The sequence below is a fragment of the Drosophila albomicans genome, chromosome 3, assembly GCF_009650485.2.
Source record: "Drosophila albomicans strain 15112-1751.03 chromosome 3, ASM965048v2, whole genome shotgun sequence".
NCBI lineage: Eukaryota > Metazoa > Arthropoda > Insecta > Diptera > Drosophilidae > Drosophila > Drosophila albomicans.
The window spans coordinates 12,171,390-12,198,641 of NC_047629.2; the positions used below are offsets into that span (position 1 = coordinate 12,171,390).

General features: G+C 36.7%; 2 protein-coding genes across 3 annotated transcripts in view; both read left to right on the top strand.

The window, feature by feature from the left end:
• The window catches only part of LOC117571282 (protein king tubby), a 30,671-nt gene that overhangs the window by 528 nt on the left and 2,891 nt on the right, over positions 1–27,252 (top strand). The window contains exon 2 of one of the 2 annotated variants that reach the window (XM_034253344.2): positions 397–591. In XM_034253344.2, coding sequence (XP_034109235.1) covers positions 550–591 — 42 coding nt within the window. In that variant the 5' untranslated portion in view covers positions 397–549. Of the gene's footprint in view, positions 1–396; positions 592–26,322; positions 26,864–27,252 lie in introns of those variants that run through there. The other variant, XM_052005507.1, reaches the window with a different exon arrangement.
• On the top strand, positions 23,061–25,334 carry LOC117571281 (glycerophosphocholine phosphodiesterase GPCPD1). The gene has a single exon (XM_034253343.2). The coding sequence runs from the start codon at positions 23,258–23,260 to the stop codon at positions 25,286–25,288; it is 2,031 nt and encodes a 676-aa protein (XP_034109234.1). The 5' UTR covers positions 23,061–23,257; the 3' UTR covers positions 25,289–25,334.

Sequence of the window (27,252 nt, forward strand, 5' to 3'; positions counted from 1 at the left end):
TATGCACATGTGTGTGTATTACTATATATGTGTGTGTGTGTGTGTGTGTGTGTGTGATTTTGTTGTTGTTGCAGTCCTTCCACATTTTGAGCTGGTTTTTGCGGCATTCATTCTGCCAGATGTACGAGAAACAGAAACAGAACGAGAATGAGCACGAGAAACGCGTATTCTGCTTCCGTGCCGTGCCTTGAGTTTCAGTTTTAGTTTTGCTTTTTGTTTTGCTGCATTCATTTGCTTTCAAATAAATTTCCTTTTCAACAAACATTGCACAGCAGCTGTCAGCATCGCACACACACACTCAACACATATGTGTGCGCATAAGTACATTGCACATTTGGTTGAGCGTCTTGGCGCGTCATTGGGGAAATTGTTAAATACCTCACGTTTTGTTCTCAGATTTTGCATAGTTGAGCGAGAAAAAGCAAACATTTCTCAGTTGTGCTCAAGCTTGTTAACGAGCACATCAGCAACAACTACAACTACAACAACAAAGATAACCATCGTCATCATCATCAGAAGCAGCATCCTCATCCAAAAGCCCAGTGCAAAATGTCCGCAATTAGCAGCCGCAATCAGAAGATGGAACAACAGGTAGGTGGCAATGCTCACACATTCACTCTCAATTGAAATGTATGCGAGTATATAAATATTTATGCGAATGCTGAATGCACATTTCTTTTTATATTTCACAACAAATTGAAAAGAAAATCTTTATAAAATGGCTGTGCACAAAAAAATGTGTGAGTCATATAATCACAAATGAAGCTAATTTCAACATAGAATTAAATTAGTTAGACAAAACATGATGAAATATTTTGCTTATATATGACATCTCATTTACGATATTGCCAAAAAAAAAACTTTAAAAGAATTTTAATTGGTTCTATAAATAACTGAATACTTTTACAATTATTTTAAATGAAATGACGCAAAAAGAAAAAGGTTGAATTGAGAAATAATTGTATTTTCATAAAACAACAATTTAAATTAGGCGTTTTGCGATACAAGATTAATATTTTTCATTAGATTTTCGTGCACTTTCATCGATAACAAGAAATTTGAAAATTTCATAACAATCTCAGCTAAAGAGTGCATTAATTCTCAATCACATTTCACAGAATCGACACCCTTAGGACTTTTGAAGTGTTATACTGTTTTCTTAACTCCCACGTTCAATTCGTTCCCCTTTTTTTTCGTCTTTGGCTTTGCTCCACCTGGTGTCGTGTTCCCCAGACAACGGAATCGAATTAAATCGAATTTCAACCTCGAAATCGATTGGCTTTTACTTCTTAACATTATTTTTTCCCCCTGTCGGGATTCGGGGTTCACCCCACTCAAAAAATAAACATGCTATCGTTGCAAGTTGCATGTTAGCATTTGCTCCAATTCAGAATTACTTCGTAAAGCAATCATCAATATATCAACTATTCCATAAGGACGTTCTCTATTGTTTGCTCTGATTTCCTTGTGTGACAAGCAAGCTAATTAATAAATTACTACAATAATTTTACTAATAACAGCATAACGAGTGCAGAAGGTCGTTATTAATTAAGAAGGGTTTACAATTTAATGAAAAATATATCTATGTTCTCCTATTTCCTTGTATACCAATCAAGTTAATTGATTGTTAGAACATATTAAAAATATATATCAGGTAATGAAGGTCGTTATTAAATTATGTAGAATTTGTCTACTAGTTTTTTCTCCGATTTCCTATTTTGATTGTGATGACAATAAATAAAATAAAATTACAAACTTTAATAAATGAATATCTCTTAAAGAACCTTGTTTAATCTAGAATCTTCCCAAGATATTCGACTGAGCATATATTAGTATATTCTTTAGAAAAAATATTACAATTTTAATAAACGAATATCAAATATAGAACCTTGTTTAATCGAGAATCTTCCCAAGATATTACTACAATAAGCTTTAATCCTTTTCATCCTAAGTTATTCCTTCGCTTCATAAATCCGATTGCAGTTTGACACTGAGTAACTTTTTGGTAGCGTTGACAATTATTTAAATTTCACAGTTTCAAAGTTTTGAGCAGCTGTGAAGCAGCATAATGCATTTAATCCATGAGAATTACAATAAGTACTCATATTCCATATTCCCAGCAAAGTCAACACTTAACTTGTTGGTTGCGAAGTGAGCCCTTGGATTGAGCATACACTTGGCAAATGAAACTGTCTACGAATAAATGAAAGTAAACATTGTTTTAGCAACAAGCTCAAATGTAATGAATAAAAATCATGTGAGGGAGTAACAAAAAAAGACTAAAGTGCTCAGAAACAAAGAGAAAGAAGGCAAAGATAGAGAGGGAGAGAGAGAGAGAGAAGAGCATGCAATTTGCAGTTAACATAAATCAGCAACAATGTTTGTGCTTGTGGCAGTATAATTCATGATTAAAATAAAAATACACAAAGGATTAATAAAGGCAACAACGTTGAGAGCTCAAATAAAATTTGAGGAGACCAAATGAACAAACAAAATGTAAGGCGGAACCTTTTGCTGTGCAATTCAGTTCAGTTCAGTTCAGTTGAATTCTTGTTGTTGTGCCCAGCGTAACTAGGGGCAACTATCGTAAATTATATTATATAAACACAAACACAAGCACACACGCGACACACACGACACACACACATATCCACATACAAAAGCGAACAAATATTTTGATTGTTGGATTCAGCTTTGGCTTTTAGCGTGGAATCAAGCGACATTTTCCACAGCTGAAAGAACAAATACGAATATCGATTTCGACTTCAACTTCGATGTGTCAATTAATCCAATGAGTCAAGCAATAAGTCAGCCAATTATTTACCACAGCACTCCTGACTTATCGAGCATATGTGAAAGCTCTCAGTGAGAGAGAGAGAGAGAGAGAGAGAGCTCCATCATTCCTTCAAGCCAAGAAAGGCGTCTGCTCACATTAAGTGGCGCAATGTCTGTGGCTGCTTAAGTGGCCACATACTGCTGCCGTATTCAGTATGTGTTGCTGTCAAAAGTCAAAATACTCCCAGTCACATCACACCACCCACACTCAATGGCCATCAATGCCACGGGCCACACACCTCACAGTATTCAACACGTTTGGCAAATGTGGCTAACGGTTAACAGTTAGGCCAAAAACCAAATCCTCCTTCCCAAACAAGTAAGAAAGCAATTGCGTGTGATCGACTGTGAGATACCCGCTACTTGCTCTAAGTAAAAGCAAAACGGTGTGATTTTATTCTAAAATTATACCAAATTAATATACCAAAAATACTGGAATATACTAAACAATACAGTATTATTTGTTAAATATACCGAATCGATATACCTATTTTCTTTAACATACCATACCGTGAGGTATTATTATTTAAGTATGCCAATTTAATATACATCAAATATTAAACTACACCGAAATGTATATATGGCATATTAATATACCAAGTGCTCGCAAAACATTTTTGTTCTATATTTCTCTATTTCTGAGATCTAACTGTTCAATTAGACAAACAAGCAGATGAACTTGACTATATCGCCTAGACAGTTGACGCTGATAAAAAATTCTGGGTAATTCTCAGACGGAATTTATCACTTGCTACAGAGAATAGACATAATCTAAAACAATTTTTAAAATAAGTGAAGGTTATTCTTAAAACTTTGGATTAGCACTATATTTATAGCTAAGATTGATTTCTGTTTTACAAAAAAAATGTATAAATTCGTTCGTACGAATTTGTTTATTTTTGCAATTATCAGAACAGAAAAAAAATTCCAAAACCATTCTTAGCTCTAATTAAAGTACTAATCTAGAGCTATAAGTATACCATTTTTTTATTTTAAAAATTATTTCAGTTTTGGTTTTTTTCACTGTAAAGATAATTACCCATATACTTTATGATTTATGGAGTCAGAAAAGGCACAAAACTATATTACCCTCCTACGCTATGGGTAGTGGGTATTAAGTCCCCACACAAAATTCTAAACGGAAATGACGCATCGCTATGGCTTTTGTTTTTGCTGTTGCTGTTGTTGTTGCCGGCGCCTTTTCGGCATTTCTTTCTTGACTTGGCAGGATTGTAATTTGAGGGGTGTTGCGTTAGGGTTCTTGACCTATTGCTGCTGAAAACGTCCCGTCGGCATACGAATCCAATACTCGCACTCATTGTACTGCACTTCTACTCCTTTGACTCTTTGGGGGCCCAGCTAACAAGTTTGTCCAACAAAAAAAAAAAAAAAAAAGTTCTGTTTGCCACAATCATGTAGGACAACGCAAAAAGCAAACCACAAAATTGGAAACTTTGCTCCATTGCACTAAACAGCAGGCAAGCAAGAACATCAAAAACATACTAAGCCAACTTTTTGGGGCTTTGCTGGCATGTCCTCCTAGTCCTGGCTATGATACGACTTCTCGTACTTTCTGGGGGATTCCCTTTTACACAGCTTCTGCAATTTGTGGCTAAAAGCCGAGAAGCAAAGGCTCACAAGGATGCCAGGCAAAAAAACCTTGTATTAGATGAACATATAAGCAGCAGATTTCTATACCCTGTAACTAACACGTGAGGTATTCACATAAATTATGCATACTGTATGTGGATTAATAGTTGAGCAGCATGTGGAGTAAAGTTCTGCAAACTTAGATGAAAATTTCAACTTTGGGTATGTCAAAGTCTAGCGCACTCGACAGCAGCTTTCACACTCTTTTTTTTCGTCACCCATGTAGAACAAAGAAGCAGAGATATAAACGCGGCAGGAAAAAATCTCGTAATACACGGCAACATTTTGTCGTAATTTGCAATTTATGCAATGCGAACGCGTCCTGCTGTGAGGCCTCATTTCAATTGCAGATTCCGTGAATTGCAATTTGCCACCGAGCGGCAAGCTATGCCAATTGCTGCAGCAGCGCTGCCAACTTGATTCAATTTAGCAGAGCAGTCGAGAAAAGTTTCACCTCAGAAGTCGACTGAGAGGAATAAAGTAGCTTCACAGCAGGTTTGAAATTTAAAGCGTTTTGATTGCACCAAGAGTTTGCACTGGGAGCATGCTCGACTAGATGCCAACTTTACATACAAAAGCAATGATATTCCAACTAAAAAGAGAATAAAATTGATGTTTAGGTTTTGTTAAAAATCAGTATTTCAACCTCGTCTATTACATATTCTTTATTGTAATTCTCGTTTCTGTTAGCAATTAAAGTTGTTCAACAGTTTGTAAAATTAAATCGTTAATTTATAATCAAATTGTTTGCACAACTAGTAATTCTGTGTGTCACAGACAGACATTGATAAACTGCCACTGCAACTTTGATTAAATGCGGTTTGTCTTCTTATTGACAGCGACACGAACGAAGTCCCAGATGGACATTCCCAAAAGTAGATGCAGAGTGTTATTGATTGACAGCAGTTTATTGAATCCTTAATTATCCAATTGTTTCAGTTAAATTCGCATGCAACTATCTCCAGCATCTACAAATTGGTTGTGTCATTTCCATTTAGCGAATCTATGGAAGTGATTTAATATTAATGCAAATTTGTGCACTCAGCACCAGAAATTGGATGGGCAACATTAAACATGAATGGCCAAATGAATTCAAATATAATGAGTACATTCGCTTGTAACATTATTACGTTTTAATTGCAAAATAATTGCAGCTGGAGGAAGCAGGAGGCTGGTTAATTAGTGAGCACTTGTATTGAAATGTTGTGAATACTAATTGAAATCAAGTGACATTTCCAACAAACAGTGGAATGTGGCACTAGAAGACACTCTATATATACTTATTGATCTTTGATTGCAGACAGTTTCTTTGACAGAATGTGTAAATCAAGTTAATTAAACTCACAATACAAAAAATATAATTAATGAAGTCTTAGCATTTGAACTTGTCTATTTTTATACATAGTTTGATTTACTTATTGGTAAAAAAACAGCATTAATAATTGATTGATTTCAGTCTTAGTCTCATTAACAGAGTGATTAAATCAAGTTAATAATAATGGAACTAGTAGCTGAATATAGGTATTATTAATTAATACAATTTAAACATTCGCGCATTCCTATTTCAATTCCAAGTTTAATTTACTTTTTCAACTCTTTCTAAACAACACAGGAAATTTTTCTGGTAATGAGCAGAGAGTTGTTGACAATATCATTTACAGAATGTCTACAATTTAAAATGTATTTGAATGGAATGTATACCAGCATATAAAAAGGTTAAAGCAAAAACACAATTTGATATTAAATTGAATTTTAAGTATTTTTACACAAAGTATTTTTACTCCAAGTTTGATTTACTTTTCAACTTTTTCTAAACTCAAACTCATCATTGATAATCAATTGATAATAGCCTTATTTGCAGCACATCTAAAGAAATTTAATGAAATGGAATCTATATCAGCACCTAGAAATGTTAAAGCAAAAATACAAGTTTCAATAAATAAAATTTCAACTTACCTATATTTATAACAAGATTCGCTTAAGTCTTCAAATCTTCCTAAAAAAAACCAAGTAATTTTAGTCTCGTAATATAAAATACAGCAACACCCAATTTGAAGTGTGCAGCAAGGGTATTGAAGTGTGCATTAAAGTCTTAAACCATTGAATGTTTAATGGGAATATTTTAACACTTGAATTTCAATTAAACGCATTAAAATTTCATTTGAAAAGTCGACCACTTGAAATGGAAATGCTGGCAATTTGTATGTTGTTTTTGCTAAATTGGTTTGCTTGCCTATTTAATGGACTGTCAATAACAAGCACATACACCAACCAACTAACATTTATACTAGTTGGTATTATCTGCTTAGCCAAAAAGCACAGCACTAGAGGACACTCCAATGCAATTAGCCCGCCAGCTAATTGGGTCAAAAATTAAAGTAGTTTTCGTGGCAAGCAGCAGCATCGGTGGGAGTGGCATCTGCTTAAAGGTTGCCCGCAATTAGCCGACAGAATGCCAAACAATCAGACTGTGCCGCAAATTAGAAGTATCAACTGCGGTGCACAAGTGGAGGAGGCAAAAGGAAGAGCCTCCGTCAAAGGTCGTGCTGCGTGGAGAAACCACAAAATTTAGCACGCGACAGCCAAAAAAAGCAAAAAAAAAAAAAAACAGTTGTTCTGTTTTCGTCGAGTTTTCGAGAAAAGTTCTGCAACGAGCTGTTTCACGCGAATTAATTATTGCATACTTTATTTCTCTGCTCTTCACTCGGCAAAGAATAACAAGTTCATCAGTGGTCCGAAATGTTTCGGGGGAGGCCAGCTGAAAGTTGCGGAATAAACAAATAAATAAATGTGTTTAACTTTAAAGGCATGGTCATTAAATTTAATGCGTTTTCAACAGCCAATTCTGTGAGACGCATTCCATTTGATGGCCAATTATGAAAAGTTGTAAGGAAATGCAGCGGAAAGTCCAAACAACATCAACCGAAACCGCTGCAAAGGCTAAAAGCAAACACACACACAGCCAAAGCCAAAGCCAGTCGACGATGCGTGGGTTGCTTTCAGCAACAGGAATGCAGTAATAAGTTCCTTTTTATTTTATTATGTTGGCTGGCAGAAAGGGGTTCGTTCGCTGGTTCGTTCGCTGCAAGGATATTTATAGCTTATACTAAAAACACGCAACTTGTGGCTGGAATAAAATATAGAAGAAATGGCTCAATTATTGCTCGCGAACATGGTTGGAAATACCAAAAATAAACTCTCTTTTATGCATTTGTATTTATTACTATGAAGAACGAGCTGAAACTTGCCTCAAGTTCTCATTTTCTTTCGCTGACTTTGTGGTTAACTGTTTAACCCAATTATTGCAATTAGGGCTAACTTTAAAATAAAATTTTGCGTCCAGGCAATTTAACTTCTGATTTATGAGGGTTTTTCACTGGAATTTCCCTCTTGCAGGTGTCGAAATTCGAGGAATATAAACTTGCTTCCATCCGATATAAATTCTGATTTATAACGAAGATATTCTTCGCTCCCACGCTCAGTCAGCTGTCGACATAATTATGTATTCGCTTCAAGCATAAACTTGATGGGTTCTGGGGGGTTGTGAGCTGGGGAAATTTGTTTGGCTGTTTCATTTGAATGCCTGTCATAAGCGCCAAAGAGTCGACAGCCATAAAGTGTGTTTATTGTGGTGCTTTTAATTTTTTTGTGGGTCATAGCTTGGAGTTGGAAAAGCTCAGCACGCGTTTCCTTATTTTTATTTCTACTATTAAACTGAAGCTTTTGCTGTCAACAAATATCGCGCATAATATGTTAAATTTCCTCGTATTGATTGATGCTGTTACAAGTTTTGCAATTCATAATAATCAGAGTGCCAGGGATTAGATGGCCGGACAAGTTCGTTGTAAAGCTGTCATTGACAGCCTCTATTCAGTGCTCAACAAGTACCCAACTACGATGATCATTTAATAATCTGTCTCCTCGGCGCACAAAAAATCTGACACGCAAAAAGAGATTGCACAAAAAAAAAAAAACAAGTGAGAAAGCTATAGTCGAGTGTGCTCGACTGTGAGATACCTGCTACCCATTTTCGATAAAAATAGAATAATGCGGTATTATTCTTAAAATATACCGAATTAATATACCAGAATAATACAAAAAATATACCAAGGGCTATATTTGGTGTATTGATGTTGTACCACATGCCAATTATACCATAAAACATATACCAAATATATACTAGATTGTCAGCGAAAGCTACTAAGACTCGTTGTATGTTGGCGTTTTCCCCAAAAAAAAAGGATTTTCTTAAATAATACAATTTTTATCTGATCGCAAACAATTTTTCAGGAATGGGAGTATTATTCTTAAAATATATCAAATTAGCATACCTAAAAATACTAAAATATACTGAATTAGTTAATTATCATAAATTAATATACCAAAATAATGAAATATTGATGCCAAATGAACAGTGTGGTACTACCAGCTAAATATTCTAAATTGATCTACCAAAAATACTGAAATGTACAGAAATGAATATTTGCTTTATTAATATAACAAATGTTGTCAATTTATGTATTATAACACTTTCTTTGATCGCTGCTGAGATATGGCTATATTGTCTCGAATGTTTGATACTGATCAAGAATATATATGTATATACTTTATAAGGGAAGAGATGTTTTCTTCGGCCTATTGCACACATTTGCTGAAGGCACAAAATTGTGATACCTTTCTACCTTGACGATAGCGGGTATAAAAAGAAGAAGCGACAGTAACAGTAACTGTGCCAGCCACTCGGCAGCCTTGGTGAATTTTTTTGAACTGGATTTTCAGCTGGCACTTGTCCGCTTTTGTGCCTCCTCCTGCCTAACACCTGTCAAGGCGGCTAAAAGGCAGTTGGGCCGCGGAGTAAAGGAAAGTGATTTTGTAATAACGCAAAGTGGGATAAGCACACGACGTAAGAGAGGAAGACAGAGAGAGAGAGCGACAGACAGTGGCTTAGGGCGTTGCACAAAAAGTGACAGAATAAGCGCAGCCGTTGCCGTCGACCAACATGACGTATGAGCGATATTAAATAAGCCGTAATATTAACGCCAGCTTGCCTCGAGTATTTGCTCATTTGCAATGCAATTGCTTTTGCCATCCACTTGCCTTCTGCAATATTGAATCATATTAAGGTGAAATGAATATAATCGAAAAAAAATCCAAGCCGCTAGAATCAATTGAGTGTTGTTCACCTCGGCATTCGTCTTAATTAAAAGCAACGGCACTGGCATTGTTTGTGTGGCACAACAACACGCATCAACATGCCGCTGGCAAGTTCGATTAGTTAGGCTTGGCGTCAACCTGTCGCCTGGACACAAATCGAAGTGCCATTGATCTATTAGACATGTGAGCCACGCCTGCCATTGGCCGAACACACAATAAACTAACGACCAATGTCCTCGCTCGCATTCGCGTTCGCTTCGCCATTGTCCTCGCTCTGTCCAGCCATTCATTCATTCATTCATTTATTTGGCCAGCTGCGTGGACGCTTTTCTAATCACCGACGGGCGCTGTTTTGTGGGTGTTTGTTGTTAGTGTCCTTGCACCTGCATTTCGACTCTCTGCGCCTTTTGTCAGCTGCCATTGTTGTGTTGTGTTTCTGTTTTTTATCGATTATGCGTCGCGTTTGTTCTACTTTACGACTTACAATAACAAAAAACGCCCTCAATATAATACAGAGTACACGAGTAGCATACACGGCGTATGCTTGATGGCAATTAAATTACTTTGCCCTTTCACCCATTCGCATAGATAACTGCTTGCAATTGTTTTTATCGTATCACAAAAAACGAAGAGAAATTTAATAAATATTTGTATTGAAATTCTTGGTCATAAATCTTTCATGACAATTAATGGGAGCATTTGTTGGGAACAGTTGTTGGATTCTCTATCATCTCTCGCTCTCTGTTTTTCTCGTTTGGACACCTTTGTCACGTCTACAGGACCATTAATTATAATGCAAGGTCTTGACTCTTGTCACAGCGAAGAGCTTTAATCTTTATTTAATGGATTTGATTGAACATTTCTGATATTAGTGTAATTAGGTCAATGGGAAAATGATTCGCCGCGGTATTAAATTATAGGTTCAGATATCAAATCATAATTAGCCAACACACGTGGCGTATACTTGATGAGCAAGAAATTTATTCGGGCGTAGCTATAGTTCTGCATTCCTTTGTTCTAAAGGTTATCTACTTACTTTATGATGCGTATAAAAAGGTCGTAAAACTGATGTTGCTTAACATCTTAGTACAACAATAAAAGTCAGTTGAGGTCACAATAATGTAAACAGCATTTTTATTGAAGCGACTAACATATTATTTTTACGTTTCATTAGATTAACAACCTAAAATACGAAGTAACTGGATTTATTAAAATATAACAAAATAAAATCGAAAAATATTTTAACACAGAATAAGATATATTTTCCATTATGTTCTATTTCTATAATTTTTCAATGAATATTTATTTTATTTATGTATTATTTATACACACACTTAGCTTAGGTAGTCATGTGGTTGTATTTTAAAAATACAAAAATAATTTAACAATAAAAAAAATATATTTATAATAACCGTTTAGTCAAGTTGCGATATTGATAACTGAAAGTCGCCAATTTTGTTTTTAAATTAGAATTACAAACAGAAATATTTGGGAATATTTAATGGAATAAAAAATTAAACATTTAATAATACAAATTAATTTTTTTAATGATTATTTATTCATTAATTTCGATAACAAACAAAGAAATTTTATGCCAGTGAACTAAGCAACAACAAATTACGTATATATTAGATTGTATTAATATAGAATAATTATCGCGTTTTGTACAGAATTATCGATATTTTCTCTTTGTAGCTTTTCTGTTAATATTAATTTTTCTATCCTGTAAAGGTGAAAGTTGTACTTAAATAGAATTACAATAAACAATTCTTAATATTAAATTGTATTAAAATATAATAATAATTTAAGAAAAACAGATTCATTTTTAGTGTCTTTTTTTTTTGTAAATCCCATGAATATTTTAAACACTCTTTATCGAGTTTATCGATAATGAACTTTATAGTAAAGCTGACAAATTGCTTTTGCGTGCTTTGAAGCGCATTTGGCTCATTCAAGGATAACTCGTCCTTTAATGCAATTTGCATGTTTTAATCAAATTGTTATGTTTGCTTTTAACACACACCGACACACCCAGCTGACACACACACACGCACACACATATTTGTACTCGTTTGGCGTCCCTTAAGTATTGAAATCATGGAAACAAAAAGCAAAAAAATACTGGGTACCTAGCTCAAGGGCGCAAATGTCGATTGAAAACAATTCAAAATGTGATATTGGCGTGCCATTCCATGTACATATGTATATATACCCTTCCCTTCCCTTCCCTTCCCTACTCTTCGCCCCTTTCTCCAATCCCTTTGGCAAAAGGCTATTCGCGTTAACTTGCAACGTGCGCTAAAACTGCAAATGAAATTGCAAAATGAATGCAATTTAAAAGCTGCTCCATCGGAAAAAAACCATGACAACGTTTTTATTGTTGTTGTTGTATTCGTCAGAATATCCTTCGTCTTCGTTTTGTAGAAAGGGCAATGCAACAACTCGATTGTTGTTGTTGCAGCAACATTAAGCAGCAATTTTTATTGATAAAACTTTTCTTCTGACGCTTGCGAGAAGCCAAGGCAAACATGTCCGCATACAAACCTCCTCCTTCCACTCAACTGAACTAACCACAAAGGGACGCCCTCTGTCGGTGGGTAGTTGCTAGTTGATGATGTATTATGTGTTCTCGCTCAGCACAGTCGGACTGTTTACTCCACTGACACCTGTCTGTGTCTCTTTCTAACTGTCTACGTCTACGTCCGTGTGGGTGTGTGTGTGTGTTTGTGTGTACATATTTCTTATCTTTGTCTGTGTCTTATGGAAACACTCACAATATGCAACTGAAGGTCGCTCAATTGTGCAAACATTTCTGCAACATTTTAGACACGTTAGCAGAGAGGAATGCACAAAGAAAACTTTGCAAATTGATATTGGCACATCAATTCTGCATACGATTATGCTAACAAAACAAAGTACAGCACAAATGAAAAGCAAATCCAATAAGAGGGACAGGCCAAATGTTGTTTTTATGCAAATATTCAATACCTTATTGATGGTAATCAACGAAAAGGACAGACACAGATACTGGCTTCACTCAAAGTATTTTAATGTGTTTTCCAAGGATATTGAAAGAATGCGGAAATTGTTAAATCAATGAATTTTGTTAAGAGAAAGGTACAAAACAAAACTGTTATTTGATTGGTATCTTTACTAGGAGATTAGACCAATCCTTGCTTCTTGTTAAAACACAATTTCAGTTATACAATTTTTGCTTTTTGTAGCGTAGTTTTTCACTTTTTTCCAAGAATTTTCTTTATAAAACAAAACCGTTGATTGATTGCTTTTCTAGGGATTGGACTAATTTTACTTTTTGTTGAACAGCATTTCATTGAAGATTTGAGGTTTTAAATTTTGTACTCCTTCGATTTTCGATAGTCGTTAGTTTTTATAAAGAATTTTTAATTTCTATAAAATAGCATTTAAGTATAGATTATAGCATTTAAATACTAAAACAAACTTATTTTATAGCTATCTTAGAAAAATTTTACTTTTTATTTTAAAACCCAATTTAAATACAGACTTACATATGTTATAAAAGTTGTAGCATAGTTTTTCACTTTTTTTTCAAGAATCAAGCAAATCTGTTGTTTATTTGAATAAGGATAAGGATTAATTTTACTTATTCTTAAAATAATATTGAAATAAAAAAAAAATTTTTTGTTTACTTACGTTTCTCCACAGTTTCACTTATTTTTTATAATAATTAATAATTTTTGCTTCTTGTTAAGCATCATTTAAATACAGAAGAGATTTCTGTTTTACAATTTTTGCTTTTTCTAGCATAGTAATTCACTTTTTTCAAGAATTTTTCCTAACGCTTTTATATAAAACACAACCTTCGTTTGATTACTATCTTTGAAGCATTTTGACTTCTTGTAAAACTCTATTTAAATATAGCTTATGTGAAGAGGATTCTGGTTTACAACTTTTTCCTTCATAGGATAGTTTTCACTTTTTTCCTAGAATTTTCCCCAACGGAATTTTATTGATTTACGAAAAAAATATGCAACATAAATATTATACATGTTGTTTTTCTGGGAATTAATGAAAGTTTTTATTAGAAACAACCGAAAAATAAATTTGGCATCATAGCGATAGCTGCATAATTTATATAGAAAAATCTGTGCACACATGTGAAACGAAAAGAATTATAAAATTCGATGTAGGATTCGCAGAATATATTAATGAAGTTTTCCGCAATAAGCTTGTATATTTTACATTTTTAATTCAACGTGTCTCTGGGCGTATTCACAAAAAGGGAAATTTGACTCCCGCTTAATATATGATAAATGTTTTGAATTCATTTTGCGACGACGACGACGACGACGCAATCAAAATGACATCCTCAGGAAGCTGGCAACTAATTTAGAACGTTGCCTCAAATGACAGCCACAGCCCGTCGTTTAATCTGCTCAGCTTGTACTTTTACTTTTGCAGCAGCCAATTCGACATAATTAAAGCAATTGTTGCATGCAACACGACCGCTGACGACAGTTGTCACTTGCTGCCACTCGAGAGGGTTTGCCACTGCACACACCTGAGCGAAGACGACTTAAAGACACAAGGACAAGGACAACGCAGCGCTAGGATGATTATGAGATGACACTAAAAAAAAAGTTGTTGGCTTTTGAGTGAAACACTTGACGCAATAGCTTAAGGCAGACAAAGACAAAGAGAGAGAGAGAGAGAGATGTCTAAAAGCTTTTGATTAGTTGCTGCACATTTGGATGAATTTTACACAAGTTAAGCGGACTGAACATGGCAACGTAATTAGCGTAATTAAATGCCAATTTGGACAATCAAATGAATGCGTTGGCAATCACAATCCACAATTGTGTCCCTTGTCCTTTATGCTCTGCGCCAAATGCGACTCCTTCGGCAAACACTCGCACGTAATTGCACGTGAATTATGAAAATGCCCGAGGGGTCAGTTGCCGGATACGGCTCTGTCATGCGACTTTGATAGCCGGAGGTCTGATGAAATGCATTGCTCAGAGCCTCCAGAGGATCCCCAATCGACAGTCTGAGCTGCTGCTATTGCTGTTTCTGTTGCTTCTGTTGTTCCGCTGTTCGTTAATATTAAATCAGTTCGTTTTTGCCGATGACAAGCCAAGCATTTAAGGGTTTAATACAGGATATACTCGTGTGTGTGTATATGTGAATGCGATGCTGTTGCTTGTTAAGAGCGAAAGCCAAAGCCAAACCACAGGCAAACTTGTCAATTCCCCCACGTCCAATCCAGGCAACATTCATTCCTATTTATCATCATACCTGGAATAAAAATAGAAAATAGAGAAGAGAGTTCGCATTGAACTTTTTCTAGGAAATTGGCAACAAGCAGTTGCGAGTTTTCCAAGCGGATTAAATGGGAATGTTCAACAATGTTGTCATGTAAGGTTATTACATCGCATAGCAGAGCTCGGTCAAAGCCTCAAATCCTCAACTACATTTGTGCATCCTTTTTAAAAGCACTCAAAGTCGAACTGTGCTGTAAGTTCACTTAGACACAATAAATAGCAAAAGCAGACGTGAGTTAGAGCAGTCTTGAAATGCAGTCTCGGAATGGCTATTGGAGAAAAATTCAATGCAAAAAGAAAGTAAAATGTTAACGCGAATGATGCTCAACTATGAAATACTTATAGAAATGGAACAGCTAAGTGTTTAGCAAAGAATATTAGTAATGACATTTGTATTAGATTTAGGATGTGCATTTAGTATTAAGTGAAATTTATTACATTTTTCAATATGGGTAATATGATAGCTTCTCTAAATTTATTTATTTTAAATTTAACTAAAAATATAAAAATAAGAGCCTTAACTCTGACCGAGTCTTTAGTAATTTCTATTAATATTTCTAATGTGATTATGAAAACATTAAAAGCTTTAAACAGAATACAACCAAACATTTCTAAACTGCATCAAAAATATAATACTAGGTCCAATGAAAACAATATTTTTAAGCCTGTTACCCATAGGATAGAAGGATATTATAACATTGGGCCGACAGGGAGAAATCTCGACGTATATGTAAATACCTAAATCTTAGATACCAAAAAAGATAGATCAACAAATTTGATATGGTATTTTTTAACGAATATTTTGGTAGACTTAAGTATTTTTGAAATTTGGAGTATTTCAATGATAATATTCTAGATTTTTCTGCCTGTTTGTCCATATGAGCACAGAGATTTAATAGTATATAATAGATATAAATTGAAATTTGTTCTAGAGTATATTTTCAGTGATGTACTATATCGATATACGAAATAAAGCTTGGGATATTTTAATATATATTTTTGTTATATTAGTTTAGTTTTCCTTTCATTAACTAAGTAGTTACGGACATCTCAAATTCTAGTAAAAGTCAGTAGCTTCCTAACTTATTTTAGCACATCAACTTATGACGTTACTCTATTACATTCAATAGATTTGTCAACGACTTCCTAGATACATTTTCTATACTCTAGTCTAGCATTCTTTTCCACAAACATTTTCAAAGAGTATAACGGATATAAATCTACGAGTAGCTCGATAGAATATGGAATGCCTGCCAAAATATGAAATGAATATGTGAAATTCTGCGGCTATGCTAGACCGTAAATACGTACACACACACATACATCTATATCTGTGTGTATGTATTCATGTGTTGGTGGCTTGTGTGGAATTTTATGTGCAATTTTGTGGCGCTTTTAAAGCTCTTAAACCGTCATTGGAAAGCAAAGGAAAAACGCAGCAATTGCAATGCTCAGTTGAGTTTTTCACTTTTCACTTTGATAACGAGAAATAGACGGAGGTATAGAGCAAAAGGATTTCAGAGTTCAGGGTTGGCTTGTCAGCAAACTGAAAAAGGATTAGCCTTCAAAACGGAATTCAGGTTATTTACACAATAACGTAACCGAAGCGATGCTCGCTGTCTTTAAAAGTGTTATCTTTCGGTTGGCCATGTTGCAGCTGGGTGCAAGAAGCATTTCTTATTAAAAAGTATCTTGGCCAAAAACGTTGGGCCATTAATTAAAATACTTACAGCAAACCGCACAAAACTTTTCTGCAGCACGCAACTTTGTGCTCTAAGTTTAGCATTGAAATCGTTCATGCAGCACTAACAATGCACCGAAAGTTGCCCCGTAATAATAAATATATTTCGCTGGTTGAAAATGTAACAAATTGTTGTATTCATTCACTCACATTGTTATGCAGCGTCATTCGCCTTTATCACCATCGTGCTCGTCCAGCATCCAAATGAACCCGAGTATCCCGTGTTAAAGTCTTGCCACATATTCGCTGTTGCGACATGCTGCATAAATATTAATGGTAGCACCTTTGCCTTCGCCTAGCCAGTCAGCTTCAGGCAGACAGATGGACAAGGCAACCTTTGTTTGTGCTACACAAATATTTACACACAGACCAGGCGAACATTGACCACAGTGGAAGCGAGTTAAAAAGAAACAGCAAGCTTGAGTGCGAGAGCGAGAAAGCAAGCTAAGGCGACGTCTCGTGGCAGCTTCTGTTGCTGTTTGACTTTGCCTTTATTGAACTGTCAGAGGACTGAAGCAGAAGCAGCACATTCCCTTCTCTTTGCTGATGAAATGCTTGATCCGAATTTGACCTTTTGTAGCAAAGATGTTGACTTCATCCATGTTCGGGGTGCTAACGAGTGAAATCCATGGACTCATTGTTAACCCGCGTGCATGCAAAAAGCGTGTTCGTCTGTGTGTGTTAGCGGATATATCTGTGTGTATGTGTGTGTGTGTGTCAACATAACAAAGGCTGCCATTTGCCCGAAGCTCTGTTACTTTGCGCTTTGGCCTTTGTGCCGCTGCGTGCCTTTCTCACATGCCCAGTCACTTGCCACTTGCTCCACTGCCAACATGCCAACTCGTCACATTTTACTGCATACTTTCAGGCGCGCCCAGCAGCCGCCAACGCCGCTGTCGACGTCAACGTCGCCGTCGCAGTCACAGTCGACGTCGGCCATTGTTATTATTGTTGGCTCGAAAATTTGCATACAAAGTGCAGAGGCAATTGAGCCATTTAGGCCACTACAAAACGTGGCTAATTTCTGCCCAAGAGCCATAAGGATTCGCAAATAGTATTACAAGCGGGCATCAGACGTACTATTCTCAAGAGCTCAACCGTAAAGTGGCATTCTTTTCTTCAGTTATTTTCTAATCTTCAATGCCAGGTGAAGATGCTGCCGCTGCCGCTGCTGCTGCGACAAACTTTGGCGACAAACTGGCACAACTTTTGTGTCATGCCTCGTAAAATGTTAGAGAGGAAAATCAACTGCTGCAAAAACGAACTCTGAAAAGGCAAAGCCACAGAGCCACGCAGCACTTTCTCATTGTCTGTTGTACTTTCGCAATCGCAACGAAGTAACAAGCTGACAAAGAAATAAATGTTCCGAGTACATACGACAAGCATCACAACATTTTTGCATGCGAGCTTGCCTCTCGCTCCCCTTTTTTTATTACCTGAAACTGTCGTCGGTCCCAAAAAAAAGAAAAAAGGAAGAAAAAGCCAGCTATTTAAAGCCTTAAAGCCGGATATTAAACAATGCTAGAATGCCTTAGCAGCTTACTCGTAAATGGCCTCCCCAAAAATTGTGACTAAGATTTAATCCAAGCATTTTGCCAACACACATCATTAAGACATTTTATGTTTTTTTGATTTTCTGTGTCGAATAATCTGGCTAATAAAATCTGTGCGAATGTCAAGTATTCACTTTCTATCGCTACCCGTAGTTGAATGTGTTTTGAAATAATGTCACGTCTCTCTGCAGCGACTGGAAAGCATAATAACTTATTGCAAGAGCTCAAGCGAACTTATGATGAATTGCATAGTCTGCAGAATTTATTCAAGCAACCATTTGACATGAATTTCTTTAGTTGGGAAAGCAGAAAATATTGCCAAATTTTTTAAAGCATGTTTCGCACTCTCGACTGCTGCACTTGTAGTTGAAAATTTTTAATAAATTAACAAACCGGGATTATTAAAAATATATACTAAATTAATATACCGAAATAATACTGAAATATACATAAGTCATATATATCGACATAGAGTTCAATATTTAAAATATACCATAGAGTACCAAATATACTAAATTGGGAACCCAACACTGAAATAGCAAAAACTTTATTTGATTATAAATATTATATAATATCACACTCAAAATATACTGTACAAGATGTAGTCCCAGACAGTATAATACTAAAATATACCGAAAGCTGTATTTGATATATAATATTTATATAGTACTACATTCCAAATATACCAAAGGTTACAAAATATACCAGATTATCAACCAAAGCAACCCGAAAGCCGTTTCTTTCCGAAAATAATAAACAAAATATTTTCTTTTACCGGCTACGAAAATTCCTGAAAAAGCAGGTTTTAATACCATAAGCACAAAGTATTATTAAAGCTTCATAACATAGCTAATGCAACACAAAAAATTGTATCCAATTTACACAATTTAATTAAAACTTAATACCGTCTAAAGCGCCTTTGACATTATTAAACTGCTCATAATTAAATAGTAAATGTTATTAGAAAAACAAACATGTAAAAAATACATCCTATTAACTATTCATAAATGCTTTTTGCTACTGTAAAATAAAAAAAAAACTAAACTTAATTAAATTCACAAAGCAATTAACACCAAATGGCAAAACCAATAAGCGAGAAATATTATATTTAGCAAAATGATAACTTAATGCACGAATGCTTTAAACAAGTTTTGTGTAAGCCTCTCAAATTGACTACAAAATAAAGTGCAGCAGAGACGTGACTCAAACTCTAATATAAATTTGATACAGAATCAATAGACTTCGTAACGAAAGAAGAAAACGTGTTTGACATATTGAATTTAAGAGCATCATGCTTATAATCAGATTTATCATCCTTGATGACATATGAGAGTAGTAAATCCTTATTGAAGCTGAATTGTGGTAAATAAGCTCTTTGTTTGTGGACTAAATAAAAGAATAAATTGCAAAGTCGATGAGGCTGATGCTGAGGCCAAGTCGAGTCTTTAAATTGAATTCACAAAGCTGGGAAAACAAAGCACTTTAGGCCAGGAGTCGGAATCAGCGTCACAGACAAGGTGGTAAATTCATTTAGTCCGGCTTTAAGCTTATGGCAAGATATGTGACGCACATTCCAATGAAGAACTCATTGCGAGTGCCACAAACAGAGACAGCTAGAAGAGAGAGAAAGAGAGAGACAGGGACAAAGGCAGAAACAGGACATGACATGACAACATCGTTGTACTCCAGCAGGAAAAAAGGTGGATTGGGCTTATGGCTTAATGAAGCGGCGGCTAAATGGATGCCAAATAAAAAAAGGACCACACACACACACACTCACTCACACGCATGCACGAACATGTCGAGAGGGCAACAGCCCAACAGTCAAAGGCGGATATAAAAGCTTGTAATAGTTTGCAGCTAACCCAATATCCATTTTATGGTCGCCTCGTATTTTCTTCGCCTTTTTTGCTGCTAAGGTTAATCGTCAGCTCGTGTGAGTTGTCGTCCAAATCGATGAGTATTTTTCCAAGCCATTGGTCATTGGTTATCGTCGATACTTTCAGAGGAGAGAGACAGTCCTCTGTTGGCTGCTCAGCGACGCATTAAATATTCAATAGTTCGGTCTGACTGCAAACACAACGAGTTTGTTTTCACATTACTCAGATTCAATTTAAATTATAAATGTATCAAACATATTTATGCAGCGACTGTGCTCGAGTTAACTACGTGAATCTTAATAAGTCAGAAAGCTACACTCGAGTGGGATCGACTGTGAGATACCCATTAAAACAGTGCGGTATGTTTTAAATATATCAAGTTAATATACTAGAACATTACTAAAATATACTAAATATATACTAAAATACACTATTACATTCAAAGAATACCATAGAGCGTAAGTTATACCAGAAATATTTACTAAAACAGTCGGTATTTATAATATAAAATTTAAAATACTAAAATACTGAATGTAGCCTTTGGTATATCTATACACTGTTGCATTTAAAATATAACATAATGTGAATCAAAGTAGCTTTTTCCATATAAAATATTTATTGAATAACTTTTACAATAAATATAAATAAATCTTGACTCTAGCTTTAAAATTAAATTAACTTAACTGTCACCATTAACACGCTTATTCAATCATGAAATTTTATATTGTGTAAACATATCCATGGAACTCTCAATTAGAGTATTAGCAACTGTCTAAGCTTGCCTTGTGGTGCTGACTTTATCAATTTGGTCGTGCCACGCGGCGTATGAGTAATCATTTTATTGCACGACCCCAAAAACATTACAAGCATTTAAGCATGTGTTGTGCGTGTGTATGCGTGAGGCAGCACATGCTGTTTATAGCTCACTGTAACGCCCTTTAATTTTACGCAAATTTGTCTGGCAAAATGAAAATGAAAATGAATATGAATATGTGTGTATGTGTAATACACTCACTCACATTTCAAAGACGCAAAACATTGCGCTGCATTTTTGATGTTCGACCATTAATTCTGCTTATTTTTGGTGAGAATTTATGTGTGACATTGAATTTAATAACCCATATCAAATATGCAGCAAGCCAGCTGCTTCTGTTGCTTCTACTGCACATGACTTTCGCTCTTCTTTTCTCTTCTCTGGCTGACTTTCTTTTGGGCCATAAAGTGGTACTAACCTTGTAACGAGTACTTGGCGCATACTGTTATTATACTTTTCTTCTTTTTTTTTTGATGTTGTGTGGCAATTCTTTTGCACTCATCAACTATCTCTCTCATGTCGGAGGATTCTAAAATGCCCATATCTTTTTGCACACTCTCGTAAACTCATTTCTCAACCGATTATTCCCTTGTCAGCTATATATCATAGTCATAATTTGACAACGTTAGCGTTTGCAGCTTATAAAATCTTGATGCTGAGTAAGAGTCATAATTTTTGGTAAGCAAATACAGTATGAATTAAAAGTCAATGAGGAAGTCAGTATTTTGTTTGTTCATAAAAGGTGATGTTTAGATCAAGTACTTATCCAGATTCTTACATATTTAATATACGTTTCGAATTTAAAATAAGAGATTTCGAGATGTCAATGTCAATTATCATCTATAAAGTTTGTGACTGTTCGTAAAAAATTTTACCTAGATCAATAAAAAATCATTAAGAAATTCGTATTCCTGATGTAATCCATATTTCGAAAATTAAAATAGAATTTCTTAAATTACATCTTTTATAGATTCATACATTTTTAATCTATCATGATTTATAATTTAAAATAAACTAAAGTAAAGAAATCAAAATAAAGTGAAATATTAAAGTAAGTGATTAAAAATATCTATATATTTCTAAGTACAATCCTAGGGAAACACTTAATAAAAATAGAGGAACTTCAAGAATTTGAGCTGATGGGGAAGTTTTAATTCAGATGGGTTGCAGTGATGTCTTTCCCCAGTTCATAAAATATTATATATAGAATCTGCATTTTTAACTTATTTTGTTGAAAGATATCAAAGGAGGAATTATTGTTCAATATAAGTGAATTTGTTTTACACTTTTTTTACTATATCGTACACTAACTTTTTACATTGTTCTAAATGTGTTCCCATCTCTATCAAACTGTTTCTTCTTTTCATCACACGCAGTCAAAAAAAAAAAGGTGCGCAAACAACGGTGAACCATAAAACCACGAAATGTCGCAGCTACAACTACAGTAACGAGTACTCATACACTCATACACTCACACACACTCACATGCACTTGTGTAGTAGTGAATATGTAATTGCAGATAAATTACGCGACAGTTGACAAAGTTTTTGGGCATTTGAATAGAATTCTATATTTGAATTGACCCCACAGCGAGGCGCATGCGAATTGAGTGTGTGAATGAATAAGTAAATGAATGAATGACTGAGTGAGTGAGTAAATGAATAGTGATTGACAAACTGACTGATTGATGTACTGAGGCGAACCCCATCAAGGCGAACGAACGCTTTTGCGCAGCTCTCAAAATCAAATTCATTTATTATTTTTGCGCGCTGCCTGCCGCCGACAACTGATGACGTCGTCTGTAGTTGTAGTTGTAGCTGTAAAAGTATCTGTAGCTATAGTCGAAACTAACTACAGCCGAAATTGTATCTGTAGCTGCAGAATCAACTGTATCTCTGTCTATATCTGTGGCATCAACTGTAGCTGTATCTCTGCAGCATCAACTGAGATATATGTAGATGTGTTTATACTATCTGTATCTGTATCTGTCATTGCAAATGTAATCTGTATCTGTGTGCAACACGTGCGAAACTGGTCTGACAGCGCAACCAATTCATTCCATTCCACTTCCCCACTTCCATTTCCATTTCCATTGTGAATTTGAATTTCAACTCGATTCATTCAGTTGACAATTCGCACTCGCTGTGCTGATAGCGATTGAGCTGCTACCGCGAGCATTTATCGCCTCGCCAAGATGTGTCGTAAATCGCCCATTGCGCCACAGTGATAACACAAACACACTGAGCGAGAGCCACCTAAAGCTGTTGCCACCAGTCGCGACGCGTTCGTCGCCGAGTTCACAACTCAGACAGAAAACTCTTCCATTTGCCATGGGCAAGACCTTTGTGGCATTGGGCATCGCCTGGCTGAGCGCTCTTTGCCTGCTGCCGGTGGCCACGCATTGCGACAGTGATTCGTACTACGAAAAGTATTATGCCGCACGCCGTTTCGTGCCTCTCAAACGCAACGCGCCACTCGCATTCAACATCACGCTCACCATACTGCCCGAGGATCAACTCGCTGCCCACGAGCGTCCCGCTCTAGTCGGTAATCTGGCAGCTCTTGGCGAATGGCAGGCGAATCGTGCCGTACTCCTCAATCGCACCGAGTTGCTCAATGTGTGGCAAGGAACACTGCTGTTGCCGCAGAACAGCAGCGTCGAGTATCGTTACTTTGTCGCCGCCGTGGCGCGTTCGGGTGGCGTGCAAATCCGCCGCTGGGAATCGCATGTGCATCCTCGTAGCTTCAACACCACAAAATACGCGGTGAATCGCACCGACGTGCTCAGCATCATCGATGGCGAGCGGCAGTTGACACGCGGCTGGCTACAGAAAGCTGGCAGCATTGTGCAGCTTAAGGTGTTCCGCGAGGCGCTTCAGCTGGAGGAATCAACGCTGCCCGAGGACGCTCATCTGCGACTGCGAGTGCAGCCCGTGCATCCAGAGAATCTGTCGCCCATCCTCAGCTCTGCCACTGCCAATGTGGAGTACGTTCGCCTCGTCTACAGCGATAGCAAGTTGCGATCGCAGCCCGAGTATGGCGTGCGCTACGATCAGTCGAAGGATCTGCTCATGTTTCATATTGCAGTCGATCAGCTGCCGCAAGTCGCCTACCAACTGCAGATCTACGGCGAGCAGCAGGACACAGTGCGTCTCTTAGGCACAGCTCAACTGCAGCCGCAAGCTTTGGCAGGCAGCGAAGGCAACTTGACGTTGCCGCTGCTGTCGCCGCTGTGGCAACGTGTCGTTGGTGCGCTGCAACTGGAATATTTGGTGGTGCAACCGATGGTCAATGGCAGCTCGGACTTTCGCACTAGCTTTGTGAACTATTGGCGCCACAACTGGACAGAACTGGAGATCGGTCATCGTGGTCTGGGCAAGAGTTTATCACTAACAGCCACAACAGCTGCGCCATTGATTGAGAACACACTGGCCACGATGCAGGCTGCGGGACAATTAGGTGCCGATATGGTGGAGTTCGATGTGCAATTGACCAGCGATCTGGTGCCCATCATACATCATGATTACTCCATACGGGTGTGCATCGATTCGAAGACTCCCACGACTGCCAACGATCTGACCGAAGTGCTGATCAAGGACATCACGTACGAGCAGCTGAAGCAGCTTAAGACCTATCAGGTGGTTAACAACAAGATCATCGAGTATCCCGCCCACGACAATGTGGAGCAAGTGGAGCAACGACTCTTTCCCACACTTCAAGACTTCTTCGAGAACGTCAACCTGACCGTGGGCTTTGATATTGAGATCAAGTGGCCGCAACTTAAGTCGAACGGAGTGTATGAGAGCGAGCAGACGATCGACAAGAACTTGTTTGTCGATCGCATACTGCAGGTGGTGGAACGTCATGGCTGTGGTCGATTGAACATCATCAAGAGCTTCGATGCGGATCTGTGCACGCTGCTTCGCTTCAAGCAGAACATGTATCCAGTGCTGTTCCTCACCAGCAGCGTGGAAAATCCGTTCGTCGATCCACGCACCAGCACCGTGGAGCAGAGCATTAACTTTGCCCAGGCCTTCGATCTGGCGGGAATTGTGCCCAATGCAGTGTTCGTCAAGGCTGATCCATCGCTGGTGCAACGCGCTAAGTCGCAGGTGCCGCTGATGCTGCTCTGGGGATCGGACCTTAAGGATCGGACGTCGATCGATTGGTTCATTCAGCAGGGACCCAACGGCGTGGTCTACGATCGCATGGATCTTTGGCTGCCTGCGAACAAGACGAGCGCCTTTGAGGTGGAGGACGATCTGCCCGAGTTCTTTCAGCTGCAGTGTGCGTCCGCTGGCAAACAGCGCGTTCACAATGCGACCATCGAGAGCATCCTGAGTAATGTCAACTTGCTGTAGTTCACTCTGTAGATTTATTGAGAGCAATAAAAATGTGCACTAGAAACTAACGTCAATTTCCTCACTGCGCTTAGCTCGCTTCGGAGCAACTGAAAAGCTGTAAAAGGGATTTCCACATAATTGCTTTTTCCTCGCAGAAGTTTGCGAAGCGGAACGTGCATTGTTTCCCCATTGAGAAAGAGAAAGAGAAGGAAAAATTGAAAACACATTTAGTCCTGGCATGGAAAAAGTATCTTTTAAACAGCGGCGCAGTTTTGCAAGCGTTTTACATTTGTTTTCGCTTTTTTAATAGTTGTTGTTGTTGTTGATGCTGTTGTTGTCTTTGCGCTGAACTTGAATTTAAATGTTTAATGAAATCATTGCCATCAACGTGCTCAGTCGCTCACTCGCAGTCCCATTCGCTGTCATGTCATGTCATGTCAAAAGCGGCAAGCCCCAGGCAAAGTGGTCAACGAAAGGCAACGCAGCTGCCCTGCGGTGCAACATATGCTGAAGCTGATGATGATGCAACTGCAACGGCAACGGCAACAATCACCCATGTCGGTCCCTCTTTGCATGGGGATTAATAGTTGTGCGCTTGAATTGGGATGTCACGGTGTCGTATACTTGTTGTGGGTATCCATGCATACGAACAACTTTCAGCTATTTGCTCATTTGCGTTTCTCACTTTGCTTTGCTAAATGGCAAATGAGAAAATTATACTTGTATAATAAATATATTGTACCTACTATACATCTACTAAATTATACTATATATTATATACAAAGAAAATCACTATGAATACATTAAGTATACGCGGCGCAATTGCGACGACAATCAAATGCTAATTAAGTGCAACTTATTTATAATTAGGTTATGTGCTCGATTTAGAATATTTCTGCAGCCAATTATTCTACATCAATTTGTCTCAGTTGGCTATTGTTCTAGTTATAAAGCCATTAAGTAATAGACGTAAAGTCCGAAGCAGTTAAATAAATGAATATGAAAGCAATGTAACAAAAGCTTTGTTCAGCAACTTGAAAATGGGCAGTGAAGTAATCTTTACTCTTCTCATTTCATTTTCGTTTCCACTGTAAATAAATATACTTTTTTGCCGTGAAAAAAGAGTTTGAACTGTTAGTAAATATTAAGTATACGCTTGTTGCTCCCCGTGGGCTGTCATAAAGATATCGCCACATTTGTTGTTCTAATCGCATCGTCTGCCAAAGGGGCCATAAATCATTTGAATAAACGTGCGATATTTTGTTTACTATCTGCATTTATTGATTTATAATGTTCAGCACATGTGAAAACACAAATAGAATTATTATTTCATCGACTTGTTTACAGCAATTTAAGTAGAAATTATTGCAGCGGAAATTTGTTTCATTTTTGACATTCAAAAGTCTTATGTTATGAGGTTTTCCCAAATGTATATCACTCAAACAATTCTTTACTATGTTGCTGACTTATTCTATTTGTTGCTAAGTTAATATGTCCAAATTGGCTTATACTTTTCATAATCGTGACCCAAATTTAGAAGGGTATTATAACTGTTTGCATGCAGGGAGACGAAGAGATTTCCGACTCTAGAAAGTACGTATTCTTCATTATCAAAAAAATACTTTCAATGAATATACCGATATATTTTGGTAAAATGCAGAATTTTGTGGTGTATTAAATCGCTATATTTTAAGTTTCGTACGAAATAAATTGAAAAAAATCATAGAGAAGCCTTAAAACAAATATAAGGAGTATTTGTAATAATATGTCTATCCATAAGTCACAATTGAATCTGGAAGACTCTAAGAACTAGGACAAACTAAATTTGTGGTGGAAAAATTAATAACCTCCATTTAAAGATGTTAGCATAATAATTTTGGCTTTCATATGATGAAAATAATTTAAAACTATATTTATAAATACGAAATTAAATAGAATTATATTATTTGTACTGTATTTCATCAACGAAAATTAAATTGCGA